Source organism: Scyliorhinus canicula, chromosome 5 (assembly GCF_902713615.1).
Source record: "Scyliorhinus canicula chromosome 5, sScyCan1.1, whole genome shotgun sequence".
NCBI classification, from domain to species: Eukaryota; Metazoa; Chordata; class Chondrichthyes; order Carcharhiniformes; family Scyliorhinidae; genus Scyliorhinus; species Scyliorhinus canicula.
The window spans coordinates 17621282-17636857 of record NC_052150.1 but is presented as its reverse complement, the minus strand read 5'-3'; the positions used below and the strand labels follow the sequence as shown (position 1 = coordinate 17636857).

Below are 15576 nucleotides of genomic sequence, written 5' to 3'. Positions count from 1 at the left end.
AGCAGATTTTTATGTCAATCGATAATAGTTAGCATGCTCATCATTACAGTTTGAATTCTCCGAATTTAAATTCCACTCGTTACCATGGTGGGATTTGAACACATGTCTCCAGGGCACCCTTATTGCAAAAGTGGTGCTTAAAATCCCCATTATATGCCATGCCATGTTTTCCACGCCATCCCTCTCATGCCACCCCCATCTCGCCCCCTTCATGTGCCATCACCAACCCAAGCCATCTCCCACTCCATTCCCATCTTTCCTCCCCTCCTTCCGGTCTCCCATGGCAACCTCTCCTTCGTCTCCCATGGCAACCCTTTCTTACATTGTATATAAAACATTCAATGCAGACATCTAACTGGGTCTGAATTCAGTTGCTTTGATCTCCACCCTTACACAAATTATGCCAACTTAAATTTTAGATTAGTTCTGTTGAAAAAGTTTCTCAAATATGTCACTTTTTTGCCAGTCCCAGGATGAATTTAAATGAATCGTGCTGTTTCTCTGACTGCGTGAGTTGGATTTAATGGAGGTGACGGAGGCCTTGCCTGCTGGGAGGGGGAGAGGCCATCCATGGATCTTCCCACATGAACTTAATCGAAGTGGAGGCAGGAGTCCCCATCTGCCACCCGCCCGCCTGATTCATACACCCCTGCCGGGGGGTGGGGAGGGGAGGGCCAATTAAAGGCCACCCCATGTGTTCAGAGGGTTTGGGCAGCTAAAACCATTCTCTCTTGAGACCTTCACGCAATCATCCATTCCTCATCAAAAATACATTCAATTGCAAAATATTTAATAAGGAGAGTGGGCCGTGGATGAAACATTGGTTTTATTATTGAAAAGTGGTGTATTTACTTAAAAAGGAATCTTAAATAAAAATTGTGAAGAGGTGTAAAAGGCCAGGAATCCTGCAAGGTAAGCAAGTCCAAAAAGAGGTGTTAAGACTGGTTTGGAAGAAGTTACATGAGGACTAACTAGTTTGGTGGAGAAGTCATGTAAACATCTGTAATCTGGTTGCTGCTTTCTTTCCTAATGGAGACCACCTGGAAAATACGTGATATCACTTCTACTTTCGAAGCATGCTGATTAACATAGAGCGAACTATGGACAATGCTCGGTCATGATGGAAATGCTCAGCCCAGTTGCTCGTTTCACACTGTGTCCCAGACACATGGACATGTGGTAAGGATGAGTGTTCGTCTTTTAGCACAAGGGAAGCTTCAACTTGTAACTTGGGAGTCTGGAAAGGTGATGTTCAGCTCTTCCGAGCGTCCCAGTCCCGGCAGGTGTGATATGGTATAATGATAACACGGTGCTGAGGTAGCGATTCCCTATTCTCACTGCTAAAACTGAACTGTTTTACTTTGCGATGGAGGAAAAAGACAACGCGAGAAATATTCCCCTGAAACAAATCCTCTGGGAAGGATCTGTGTATGAGGATTCCAATTACTTAAGCGGCCTGCCCCTTGATCAAATAGTCAGTAATGTGGGTTCCATTGTACAGTCTGCACAACAGAAATGAAATGAAAATCGCTTATTGTCACGAGTAGGCTTCAATGAAGTTACTGTGAAAAGCCCCTAGTCATTCTGGCGCCTGTCCGGGGAGGCTGGTACGGGAATCGAACCGTGCTGCTGGCCTGCCTTGGTCTGCTTTAAAAGCCAGCAATTTAGCCTGGTGAGCTAAACCAGCTGGAATAAACAATGACTTGTGTAGCACTTTCCAGGACCACCGGATGTCTCAGTATTTTACAGCCAATGAAATATTGTGCAGCCACTGTTGTAATGTAGGAAACGTGACGGCCAATTTGTGCACAGGAAGCTCCCACAAACAGAAATATGATATCGACCCCAGATTGTCTGTTTTTCTGCTGTTGATTGAGGGATAAATATTGGCCAGGACATCGGGGTCCATTCCCCAGCACTTCATCAAAATAGTGCTATGGGATCTTTTACATCTACCAGGGCGAGCGGGGTTGTGGGGGATTGAGGGGGTGTGGTATGGGCGGCACGGTAGCACAGTGGTTAAACACTACTGCTTCACAAATCCAGGTTCCCAGGTTCGATTCCCGACTTGGGTCACAGTCTATTGGACATTCTGAATTCCCCCTCCGTGTGCCCGAACAGGCGCCGGAGTGTGGCGACGAGGAGATTTTCACAGTAACGTCATTGCGGTGTTAATGTAAACCTACTTGTGACAATAATGATTATTATTATTATTATTCAGTTCAACACCTCATCCAAAGACAGGATGGGGTCGTTTCTTAGTTAACCATTCCCCATTGCATCTTACAGGGTGAAAGTTGAAGCTTTTTTCCATGAAGAGACCGTTTGCTAACTTCAGAAGACAGCCACTGCTGAGGTGAATCATTTTGGATTGCAGTCTCTGGAGTTCTGAATGGGTGTGTCCTTCTGCATCAAAGTGCAGCACCTACAAACAAGAACAGGAGTCAAATCCATTCCGAAAACTCGACCATGAGAACCTTTTATCTTCAAGCATTTCATAAACTTTAAAAATGTGACTTTCTTTTTGTTGCTCAACAGGATGAGAGATGTTGATGCTGTCGAACAGCGCACTGGGCTTTCAGCTGTCACCTTCACAAGTCTGGATTTGTCATTGAATCATAGAATCCCGACAGTGCAGGAGATGACAGAAGGCCCATCGTGTCCGCGCTGCCCCTCCGAAAGAGCACTCTGCTTTGGCCCACTCTCCCCTCCCATCCCAGCTACCCCGCGTAATTATCACAGCCAATCCACCCAACCTGCGCACCTTTGGACTGTGGGAGGAAACCGGAGCACCCGGAGGAAACCCACGCACACACGGGGAGAACGTGCAAACGCCACACAGTCATCCACGGTCGGAATCAAACCCAGGTCTCTGGAGCTGTGAGGCAGCAGTGCTAACCACTGTGCCGTCCAAGTGCCTGAATCGCCTGCACCGTCATAAGTTCATAAGGTATAGAGGAGCAGAATTGGGCCATTTGGCTCATCGAGTCCAAAGATGTGCGGGTTAGGTGGATTGGCCATGCTAAATTGCCCGTAGTGTCCTAAAAAGTAAGGTTGGGGGGGGGGGAGGGGGGGGGTTGTTGGGTTACGGGTATAGGGTGGATACGTGGGTTTGAGTAGGGTGATCATTGCTCGGCACAACATCGAGGGCCGAAGGGCCTGTTCTGTGCTGTACTGTTCTATGTTCTATGAGTCTGCTCCGCCATTTCAAGGCACTTCACAGGCGTGCAGTCGGACCTGATTTGACACTGAACCATATAAGGAGATATTGAGATAGTTAAAAGGAGGTCGGGGACAGGGAGTAAATTCCAGAACTTAGGGTCCACGGCCGCCAATGCGGGAGTGATGGAAAGTGGCGACGGATTCAGCAGGGAAATGTTCCCTTCACACTGTATGCCAACGGACATTTGTCCGAACCTTATCAAAAACCTGCAGTCACGTCACTGATGGCTCTTTTCCACTGCTCGCACCAGGATGCTCACTTATGCTTTAGCTGAAAGCACAATTTAATTGGACTAACACCAGATTATTCCTCTTTCTACCCAGCAATAACATGCAGTTTCCTAACTCTCCAATGGGTCACTTGGATAATTCCTCAATGTTGCACAGTACAGAGTTCATTTTTTCATAATTATTTTCTTTCCCAATTAAGGGGAAACTTAGCGCAGCCAATCCACCTACCCTGCACGTCTATTGGGTTGGGGGGGGGGGGGAGACCCACGCAGGCAGGGGACAATGTGCAAACGCCACACGGACAGTTACCCGGGGCCGGGATCGAACCTGGGTCCTCAGCACCGGGAGGCAGCAGTGCTAACCACTGCGCCACCATGCCACTCCCAGTACAGAGTTCTTGACCTGTGAGAATCAACTGATTGCTTCACAGGCAGGACAACTGGTTCAAAGGTTCTCTGACCTCGGAAGAGTAAATCTGCCAGGGTTCCCACTACTGATCACTCCTAATGGTGAACCAGATTGGACAATTTGCACGTGTGTGATTGCCAGGGAAGGAAAGGGTTCTGCTCCTTGGTAATAACCTCTTAGGTTGATTACATTGCCAAGCTAACTATATTGCAGAATTACATGGAATTTACAGCACAGAAACTGTCCCATTCAGCTCAGCTGATCAGTGCCAGTGTTTACGTGTTTACCCTGCACCATTTCCTTTGATTCCTTTTGTCCTCACTTGTTTAACATCCCCTTTAAATAGATCTACACTATTCCTCCCAGCTACTCCATGCGGTAACAAGCTCCACATTCTCGCCAAGAAATTTCTTATTAGGTGCATTATTTATGGCTACATCTGTGGTTTCCCAGTCCCGCCCGCAGTGAGAATTGTCAAGGGCAGGACGGAACATTTGACGGACCGTCCACAGGCCCGCTGACTTTGGGTGGGAATTTCCGCGGCCAATGTTACAGTCTCGCGCTGAAACGTTAACTCTTGATGCTGCTGAAAATTATCAGCGATTTGTATTTTATTTGTGTTTATTTCAGGTTTCCAGCATTTCGCTTTGGGTTACATTTGTGGCCCCGAGTTTTATCACTGCCATACAAGTGGAAACATGGGCAATGATCGGCAGGTAAAGACCCTCAGACCCATCCAGAACTCTCTTACAGGCGTCATACCATGTGTATCACAACACATACTATCTCCCCCACTACACACTGTGATCTTGTGAGAAATGGGGGCAAAGGAAACCCTTAAAATAAACATGGCCATTCTGGGGGTTGGAATAAACCAAGGAAATATGTTTCAACACATCTACCCATCAAATCTAGGCCAGGAAATTGCTGTGCCGCCGATTCCAATATAGTCCCCGTCCTTTAATAGGCTGTGACAATTAACAGATACTTGATTAATGTATCGGAGAGGTTGCATGAGAAACAGGGATACAGATGGTTAGATAAGGAAAGATATAATAGAAGTCAAACGCTATACAGTTTGAGCTGTCTGGGCCATCCCTTTTTGAGCTGTAAATTTCTATACAAAGAATATTTAGTCTACCCACCTTAGCCATCTGTCTGCTGGTGTTGCCCTTGGCTCCAAGATGCACCATACCCAGAGCAATTGATATACTTAATGGAGCAAAGAAAATATTCTCGGTTCTGTTATTTTCACAGAGATGCAGGTAGAGGTCAAGGGCAAATCTACCACTGGCTTTGGTTTGAGCGTTCATTGCTGGAAAGGAAGAGAAAGCAATACTTGTGAATATAGCACTCCTTGTAGCAACTCCAAAATAATTTTCAAAACTAGGGACTGCATTTTAAGGCAACCCTGTTGTGGGGCTCATAAAATACCGTGTATGGCCGTACCCCCATCTTCCCACTGCCAACTCCTGACCTGTCTCCCATCTTACATCCCAGTTGGGAGCGGAATCTTGACCTTGAATAAGTAAAGCTGCCTCCGGTGTAAAATGGCGACAGGGAGGCCAGTTGTTGGATGGGTGGGCTCCCTGTCAACCTTTCAGTCAGCACAGCTTGGCAGCAGCATGTACTGTTTGATGTACCATCAATTGGACTCGAGTCGTGAAGAAGTTCCATATATCAGGCTTTAATCAACTAGTTGTGTGCCCGGCAGTCAACTTACAGAGAAAGGCCGACTGCCGGGTCCTACGGGTTCTTATACCCCGCCTTGTAGGCGGGACTACTTGCCTCTTGGCCAATGGGTGAGCAGTCACATGACTAACCTCAACCAATCAGCAGAGAGGCACATGACCGACCTGAGCCAATGGGCAGCGAGTGCTCTGCACCAATGGCAGATAGGTACCGTAAACCTCCTAGTTATACCACCACACTGTTGTACAAGATGCATGGCAGCGACTTGGCACAATATTATCCAACTGCATCTTTCAAACCTGCCACCTCTACCACCTCAAAGGTCAAGGACAGGGCAGGCTTAAGAACTCCACTGCCTGCAAGTTCATCTCCAACCTGCACGCCATCCTCTAACTATATCACTGTTCCTTCACCGTCGCAGGGTACAAATCCTACAGCCGTTAGGAATGGGCATTAAATTCCGACCTTACCAGCAGCACCCACACCCTATGAATGAATAGAAAAAAAAAATCAAACAAATGAAATGAAATTCAGACGGGTTTGGTAACAGACAAGAGGTTGGTTCTGTCAGATCACTACTCAGGCACTGAAGTTGAAAATGACCCACGATTGCTTTTCAACCTTTTGAAAATGAGTCTCCTGAGAAATTGTTAAGGTTGTAGGCTGAAGAGCCTTAAGATTCAGGTGTGGCAGTGGTGTAGTGGTGTTGTCACTGAGCTAATAATCCGGAGGCCCAGAATAATGCCCTGGGAATCCAGGTTTGAAACCCACCACAGCAGACGGTGAGGTTTGATCTCAATATAAGTCCGGAATTAAAAGTCCAATGTTGAGCATGAAAGCATTGTCAGTTGTGGTAAAAACCTATTTGGTTCACCAATGTCCTTTAGGGAAGGAAATCTGCTGTCCTTATCCAGTTTGGCCTACATGTGACTCCAGACCCACAGCAATGTGGTTGACTCTTAAAAGGTCCTCTGAATTGGGCCGAGCAAGTCAGTCATTTTAAGGGCAATTAGCGATGCCCACATCCCACGGACTAATCAAAAAAAAGGAAGAGGAAGCAAAGACCGAGGGAATGTATAGAGTTCACATTATTTATTTACTTAGACTTAGTAACCCTCCCACCGAGAGACACATGAGGCAGTCAAGACACTCATTCATTCATTCCTGTCCGTAACCAGTGTCGTCATGTTGCTCCTATGTCCATTGACCAGCCGGAATCAGTCTCTACTGACAGTCTTGCTTGGGTGACCCTCTTCTTCTCTGTCCAGTGGGATCCCACTGCTTTGACCTGATGACGGAAGTCAGGTGATGGGGCCAAGCCAGCTGAGCCATCCTTTGCAGATGGTGGAAGAAACTGGGGGCTGTTCTGAGTGTTTTCCTTCTTCAGTGTTGGGTTAACAATCGGACCAATGTGTGCCCAGAGTCACCCAAAGACATCTGGTATCAAAAGCTTCCCGTTTCCACTCTCGGCAGGTTTTCAGGTTTTGCAACCATATCGAGTGGAGGGAACATTTGCACAGTAGAACTTAAGCTTTTTTTTTTGTAATGGGGGGCTGTCCCAAATCTTTTTTGGTTACTTCAAAGCTGATAATACTATTGCCTCTTCTCACAGTGAGCTCCTTGTCTATGGCTCCCTGGAGATTAATGGAACTTCCCAGACAGGTGAGGTCCTCTGCGATGCCAACCTTGTTCCGATCGGCATAAACATTTGTTGGTTGCTGGTGGTTTGCTGTTGTCAGATTTGTTGTTTTCTTGGCGTTTATGGCGAGTCTGCACTCTCTCAGCGCGCTCCCTTTCCCTTGCTACGTTTACAGGATATGGGGGGGGGGGGGGGGGGGGGGGGAATAAGTGCCAATAAGACAGTTGGCCAGAAATTGGTCCCATCACCGTTGAATTTACAGGGCAGAAGGAGGCCATTTGGCCCATCGTGTCACACCTCCACCCTATCCTAGTAACCCCACCCAACACTAAGGGCAATTTAGCATGGCCAATCCACCTAACCCGCACATCTTTGGACTGTGGGAGGGAACCGGAGCACCCGGAGGAAACCCACGCACACACAGGGAGAACGTGCAGACTCCACACAGACAGTGACCCAGTGGAGAATCGAACCTGGGACCCTGGAGCTGTGAAACAATTGTGCAAACCACTATGCTACCGTGCCGCCCACCTGCCTTGTGACATAAGATGAGCACAAGAGCAGCCAATTATGGAGATCAACACCCCTCCACCCAAAGCACATCTGACCCAATTTTGGGTTGGGCGATTCTTCAGGCTTGATTGGACAGCAGGTAATAAGGACCGATTTTAGGATGCCCGAAATACACCTGACCCAACGTTTGGCCGGTAGATGTTTCCACAAAACAATCACTGACCCCGCTCGGAACTCTTAATTCAGTTGCCGGGCGTTGTCATCGAAAGGTGTTTCCAGAAGATAAAGAAGAGGGGGGGGGGGGGGGGGGGGGTGCGGCGAGGAGAGAAAGAGCACATCCCAGTTGCAGCACAGGGGAGAATAGCAGACCAAAGGGTTAACCACACTATGTGAGAAAAGCCTTGACAAAAATGGAGGTTGGAGGTTAGTGGTATTATCAGAGCGTCTCGAGGCAAGTGCATCAGGGGATTGTGGGTGACAAGGCCTGAAATGTGTGATGTGTGTTTTCCTCAGAATTGTTCACCACACGGTGCAGAATGAGTCAGTATCGCTGAACAGCTCCGAGGAGGTCCAGCTCTGGCCACAACTGTCAAGTTCCCATCAGCGCTTTCATTGTTCGATGTCACGTCTTAATTTTAGGTCTCACTCAAGCAGATCGTTTAGCTCTGCTGACTCCAGGGTCATTACCAGGCGTTTGTTCTGGGCTAAAACCAAAGAGAAAATGCTGGAAAATCTCAGCAGGTCTGGCAGCATCTGCAGGGAGTGAAAAGAGCCAACGTTTCGAGTCCAGGTGACACTTTGTTCTGGGCTGTGCAGATTCAATTGGTGGGATTTTGCTGATGTTCGGAATATGCTGCCTCTTAAAGCCTTTTGCTTAAGCCTGTACACCTAAACTCTTGCTATACTATTTCAAGCAACCATCCGAGGTGCAGTGTGGGACAGTCTGGCCGGATCATGTTCATATAAAGAACAAAGAACAATACAACACAGGAACAGGCCCTTCGGCCCTCCAAGCCTGCGCCGACCATTGTATCTGCCTGAACTAAAACCGTATGCACTTACGGAGTCCGTATCCTTCCATTCTCACCCTATTCATATATTTGTCTAGATGTCCCTTAATTGCTGCTATTGTACCTGCTCCCACCACCTCCCAGGCAGCGCATTCCATATATTTACCACCCTCTGTGTATAAAACTTACCTCACACATCTGTTCTAAACTTTTCCCTGCACACGTTAAACCTATGTCTCCTAGTACTTGACTCTCCTACCCTAGGAAAGAGCATCTGACTATCCACTCTGTCCATGCCACTCATAATCTTGTAGACCTCTATTAGGTCGCATCTCAACCTCCGTCATTCCAGTGAGAACAGATCGAGTTTATCTAACATCTCCTCATAGCTAATGCCCTCCCATGCCAGGCAAAATCCTAGTAAACCACTTCTGTACCCTCTCCAAAGCATCCACATCCTTCTGGTAGTGTGGCGACCAGAATTGTACACAATATTCCAAATGAGGCCTAACTATGTCCCTGTACAGCTGCAACATGACTTGCTAATTTTTATATTCAATGCCCCGATCGATGAAGGCCAGCCTGCCGTATGCCTTCTTGGCCACCTTATCCACATGCGTTGCCACTTTCAGTGATCGGTGGGCATGCACGCCCAGATCTCTCTGCCTGTCAGTACTGGCAAGAGTTCTACCACTTACTGTGTAATTCCTATATGCATTCTCCCCATGTCTGCGTGGGTTTAACCCCCACAACCCAAAGATGTGCAGGTTAGGTGGATTGGTCACGCTAAATTGCCCCTTAATTGGAAGAAAAATAAATAATTGGGTACTCTAAATTTTTAAAAAGAAAAAAAAAACCCCTGGCCAAAGGTAGGGTTACTATTTTTATCAGCGAAAGTCCCATTTCCAACTGCCATTAACACATCCTTAACAACTGCACCTGAAATATTATTTGTCAATAATGGAATACAATAATGTCCCGATTGTGTAAATTGTAAGTCCACCGTCTTTCCAAAAACTGTTGACCTATCCTGTTCCATATCGAGTTTCATGTGTGCTTTCTTCATCGACGGTCTGCTCAGAAGGCAAGGTATCTCACTTGATACAACATCCGTGCTGATGAAATGATTCACTCCGGCAATATTGCAAGGGATCACCACTCTTTTCAGCAACTTCAGAGTATTATCATCCCCAAACATGAAACTTGTGGAACTTTCAAATTCCTTAACCTTGTTACGATTTACAGCATTCAAAGAGTCCAGGTAACATTTTAACCAGTCAATTCCACACACACAGCACGGTGGCGCAGTGGTAGCACTGCAGTCTCACGGTGCCGAGGTCCCAGGTTCGATCCCGGCCCTGGATCACTGTCCGTGTGGAGTTTGCACATTCTCCCCGTGTTTGCATGGGTTTTGCCTCCTCAACCCAAAGATGTGCAGGGTAGGTGGATTGAACATGATAAATTGCCCCTTAATTGGAAAAAAATAATTGGGTACTTTAAATTTATTTTTTTTTAATCCACACACAGCAGATGTGCAGCCACTGTCCAATGCAGCACAATTGAAGGATTCTGCAACCAACACCCTCATTACCGGAGTAAAACTGCTTGTTAATAGGACAAAGCCTTCTTTCTGGTCACTATCTTTTTCCTCTTCTGACTCTTCCGTGTCATGTGTCACTTCAAGCTCTCTATTATAACGTGTTGGACAGTTGAAAGCGTAATGGTATTGAGTCACACCGAAAACAACGATTTATCACACCCCGGGCATTTATGGGGTTCAACTTCCTATTTCCATTCTCCATGCCCCTCCTCCTATTATAGATTCTAAATGGGTTCTGTCCTCATAATGTCTGGGTCCCGATCTCCTTTCATACTCTTGCTACCACTGTTAGCCCTTTAGTTGCTGTTATATGAAGCAGTGTTCTTCAAACCTTTTTCCGGGGACACATTTTTACGAACCGGCCAACCTTCGGGACCCAACCCGGCCGACCTTCGGGACCCACGCCGGCCGACCTTCGGGACCCAACCTGGCCGACCTTGGGGACCCAACCCGGCCGACCTTCGGGACCCACGCCGGCCGACCTTCGGGACCCAACCCGGCCGACCTTCGGGACCCAACCCGGCCGACCTTCGGAACCCAACCCGGCCGACCTTCGGGACACAACCCGGCCGACCTTCGCGACCCAACCCGGCCGACCTTGGGGACCCAACCCGGCCGACCTTGGGGACCCAACCCGGCCGACCTTGGGGACCCAACCCGGCCGACCTTCGGGACCCAACCCGGCCGACCTTCGGGACCCAACCCGGCCGACCTTCGGGACCCAACCCGGCCGACCTTCGGGACCCAACCCGGCCGACCTTGGGGACCCAACCCGGCCGACCTTCGCGACCCAACCCGGCCGACCTTCGGGACCCAACCCGGCCGACCTTCGGGACCCAACCCGGCCGACCTTCGCGACCCAACCCGGCCGACCTTCGGGACCCAACCCGGCCGACCTTCGCGACCCAACCCGGCCGACCTTCGGGACCCAACCCGGCCGACCTTCGGGACCCACCCTCTGTACAAAACTCTATCATCACATCACATGCTGCAAAGGCCACCTGAAGCTTCTTTAACATATCAGTGTCAATTATTGGATACTTAACATACAGGAGACATTTAATTGGAATGTCTCTTAACCCATTCCTTAACAGTTGTGAAGGGATTTTCCGGAGCTCCTGAAAATGAACGGGGCTTGGCTGGAACGCCAAATTGTCTGTTCTCACTCATAGGAACATGAGTAGGCCATTCAGCCCCTTGAGTCTGTCCTGAGATAGATGATTGGAATCAAGGGTTATGGGGAAAGGGAGGAAAGTGGATGTGAGAAATGTGGGATTAACCATGATCCTATTGAACGGTGGAGCAGGCTTGAGGAGCCAAACTGCCTACTCCTGTTCATATTTCTTATGGTCTTACCCGAGCACATCTCATACAACCAGCCTTCCTGCCTGCAGCCTTCGATACATCCTCCTCTTTTCCCAAAGAGCTCAGATGGCGGGTTTCCCAGATAGAAACCCATTGCTGTCAGGACAGTAATGGTACTTTGGGCAAAGGAGACTGTGCTAACAATGGACACAGAGACTAACAATGCCAGCAGCAGAGCAATAAAAATGGGAAAAATTATTATTGGAATATTGCCCAGCCAGTGGGCGGAATTCTCCGCTCCCGGGAAAAATCGGGAAGGCCGCTCCTCTCACCGTATTCACCCCCACCCGGGGGGCCAGGAGCATCGCTACGTTATTCTCGATCGCCGGGCCTTGACGCTTGCATCAAGGCGGCGCGCCGAGAATGACGCGACGGCGGCGCCTATGCGACGTCAGCCGCGCATGCGCAGGTTGGCCGGCTCCAACCCACGCATGCGCGGTGGCCGTCTTCCCCTCATGCAAGACGTAGCGGCTTGATCTTGCGGGGCGGCGGAGGGGAAAGAGTGCATCGCTTTGAGACGCCGACCCGACAATCGGTGGGCACCGATCACGGGCCAGTCCCCTCCCGAGCACGGCCGTGGTGCTCACTCCCCTCTCCGCCCCCCACAAGCTTCAAACGGGCCTTTGGCGCCCATGTTCACGACGGCAGCGACCAGGTGTGGTTGCCGCTGTCGTGAAACGGTCGTGAACGGCTGGCCGCTCGGCCCAACCGGGTCGGAGGGCAACCGGTCATTCTGCTGAGCGGGGAGAGTGGGAGAATCGCGGGGGGCACCAGGGGGGCATGAAATGAGTCGCCAGGCCCTCCCGCGTTTCTCCCACCCGGCGTGGGGAACGGAGAATCGCACCCAGTGTTCTTCGCCAATTAGCACTGCTGAAGCTGACTGTCCAATTCACACCAGCATCCTGTAGGAAATGTACTTAACATAGAAAATAGAAGCAGGACGAGGCCATTCGGCCCTTCGAGCCTGCTCTGCCATTCATTATGATCATGGCTGATCAGCAAGTTCAATACACTGATCCTGCCTTCCTCACATTGTCCTTGATCCCTTGAGCTACAGACGCCAGAGTGTAGCAACTAGGGGCTTTTCACAGTAACTTCATTGCAGTGTCAATGTAAGCCTACTTGTGACAATAAAGATTATTATATCTGATTCCTTCTTGAAATTACACAACATTTGGACCTCAACTATTTTCTGTGATAACGGATTCCACAGATTCTCCACTCTCTGGGTGAAGAAATTTCCCCCTCACCTCAGTCCTAAAAGGTTTACCCCTCATCCTCAAATTATGGCCCCTAGTTTTGCGCGCCCCCCCCCCCCCCCCCATCCCCCTCCCCCCCCCCCCCCACCCCACCACCATCGAGAACATTCTTTCTGAATCTACCCTGTCTAATCCTGTGGGAATTTTGTAAATTTCTATGAGATCCCCTCTCACTCTTCTAAACTCCAATGAATATAATCCTAACCAATTTAGTCTCTCCTCATAGGACAGCCCCACCGTCCCAGGAATCAGCCTGGTAAATCTTCGCTGCACTCCCTCCATAGTAAGAACAGCCTTCCTCAGATTAGGAAACTGCATACAATACTCCAGGTGTAGCCTCGCCAATGCCCCGTATAATTGTAGTAAGATCTCCCTGTTCCCAAATCAAGTGCTCATTGATCTAAGGCAGGCACACAATCAGCCAAATGGTCTCCTTCTGTGCTGCATCATCCGATGATTCTTCATCCTTGGTCCCTCTGAACTGTGCCATGGTGCCAAGTGTGTAGATTTAAACAAAGTGCATGCCCTCAAAGCTCAGAAATGTACTCGTCTCTCTTGACAGAGAAATACAGCCAAGTTATCTCCTGTTTGATGGCTTGATCAGTGCTGTGGTAGATGGTTTTGCACAGAACAGCCTCAATTGAGCAGTTTCCAGCCTTTCCCGTGTTCCCAGCTGCTGATGTTGTGATATGGACAGAAGTATGCAAGGACAGAATAGACTTTGCTCACCATCAATAGGGGGGGGGTTGGACTTTCAAACTCTTGGAGGTCCGACCAAATGATGTCTATTCACACAACTCCAGAGTGATTGGCACGACTGTTAGTCCACCGACCCCCCACAATTTTCAATACAACTCCCACAAGTTGATGGTGAATACAATTTGTAAAACCTGGGATTGTAGCTTAGTGTTTGATTCTGATTTCAAACCACGAGAGTGAAAACCGGGGTTCTGAGAAAATAAAATTACCTTTCAAAATCGGAGGAACATTGTCGCCAGTTAGTCAGGCTGTACGATGCTTACTTTATTTCATGTATTGAAGGGAAGAAATGAACAAACCTTGGGCATTGTGCCTTTAAAAGGAAAAGGTAGCCTCTACATGATTGGCCGCACACACTAAAATAGTTGACAAGAACAATATGAGTAATCTTAAAGCAACCTTGGGCTAATATTGTTCTGGCAATTAGGCATTTCTGGGGAGAAAGATCATATCAATGCCAAATGTTTCTGGAATGTTTGGTATACTCCGAATGGAGGTCAAATGCATTCCATTGTCTGGAACAAGTGAGATAAGAGGACAGGATGTCAGTGAACTGCAACACATAGCTTCACTTCTGGGGGAAGTTGAATAATACACACAACAATCACACTAACGGGGACAGCACAGCAGCATTTGTGGGCAGCACGGTACCACAAGTGGATAGCACTGTGGCTTCACAGCGCCAGGGTCCCAGGTTTGATTCCCTGCTGGGTCACTGTCTGTGTGGAGTCTGCACGTTCTCACCATGTCTGCGTGGGTTTCCTCCGGGTGCTCTGGTTTCCTCCCACAGTCCAAAGACGTGCAGGTTAGGTGAACCGGTCATGATAAATTGCCCTTAGTGGCCAAAAAGGTTAGGAGGGGTTATTGGGTTACGGGGATAGGGTGGAAGTGAGAGCTTGAGTGGGTCGGTGCAGACTCGATGGGCCGAATGGCCTCCTTCTGCACTGTATGTTCTATGTCTATATCCATGTTTACGAACCATCCATCATGAACAGCTAACAAAGCTGGGTAATTGGACACAATGGATCTTCCCACTTGTGCCCCAATGGAAATCCTGGTCTGGATTTCAGAAGACATCATGATGCAACCGACAGGGAGTTCAATGGAAGCTGAATGGGGAATTCCTCCCAACAGCGCCATGTGAGAGCTGATCACACTGCTGTCTTGACATGGATTCCTTAGCTTAAACATTGTTTGTATCGCTTGATACTATTGTTTGATACTATCTTCATGCTTGTGTAAACTGTCTAAACACAGACCACAATCAGTAAGAATAAACAAAAACACCTCCTCCACAATAGTCCTCAATACCGGGTCCCCGCAAGGCTGCGTACTTAGCCCCCTACTCTACTCCCTGTACACACACGACTGTGTGGCAAAATTTGGTTCCAACTCCATCTACACGTTTGCTGATGATACGACCATTATAGAATTTACAGTGCAGAAGGAAGTAATTCAGCCCATCGAGTCTGCACCGACTCTTGGAAAGAGCACCCTACCCAAGCCCACACCTTCATCCTATCCCATAACACAGTAACCCCACCCAACCTTTCTGGACACTAAGGGCAATTTAGCATGGCCAATCCACCTAACCCCCACATCTTTGGACTGTGGGAAGAAACCGGAGCACCCGGCGGAAACCCACGCAGACATGGGAAGAACGTGCAAACTCCACACAGTCACCCAAGCCGAGAATCGAACCTGGGACCCTGGAGCTGTGACGCAGTAGTGCTAACCACTGTGCTACCATGCTGCCCGTAGTTGGTCGGATCTCGAACAATGACGAATTACAATACAGGAGGGAGATTTAGAACCTAGTGGACTGGTGCAGTGACAACAATCTTTCCCTCAATGCCAGCAAAACTAAAGAGTTGGTCA

At 48.6% G+C, this 15576-nt stretch overlaps 1 protein-coding gene across 1 annotated transcript in view; it reads right to left on the bottom strand.

The window, feature by feature from the left end:
- LOC119965809 (serpin B6-like) overlaps nt 1-15576 on the bottom strand; it is a 43233-nt gene that overhangs the window by 6510 nt on the left and 21147 nt on the right. Inside the window, exons 4-5 of the mRNA XM_038796662.1 lie at nt 5007-5176; nt 2288-2425 (exon numbers count right to left, since the gene is read on the bottom strand). Of these exons, the coding sequence (XP_038652590.1) occupies nt 2288-2425; nt 5007-5174 (306 nt within the window). The 5' untranslated portion in view covers nt 5175-5176. The remainder of the gene's footprint in view (nt 1-2287; nt 2426-5006; nt 5177-15576) is intronic.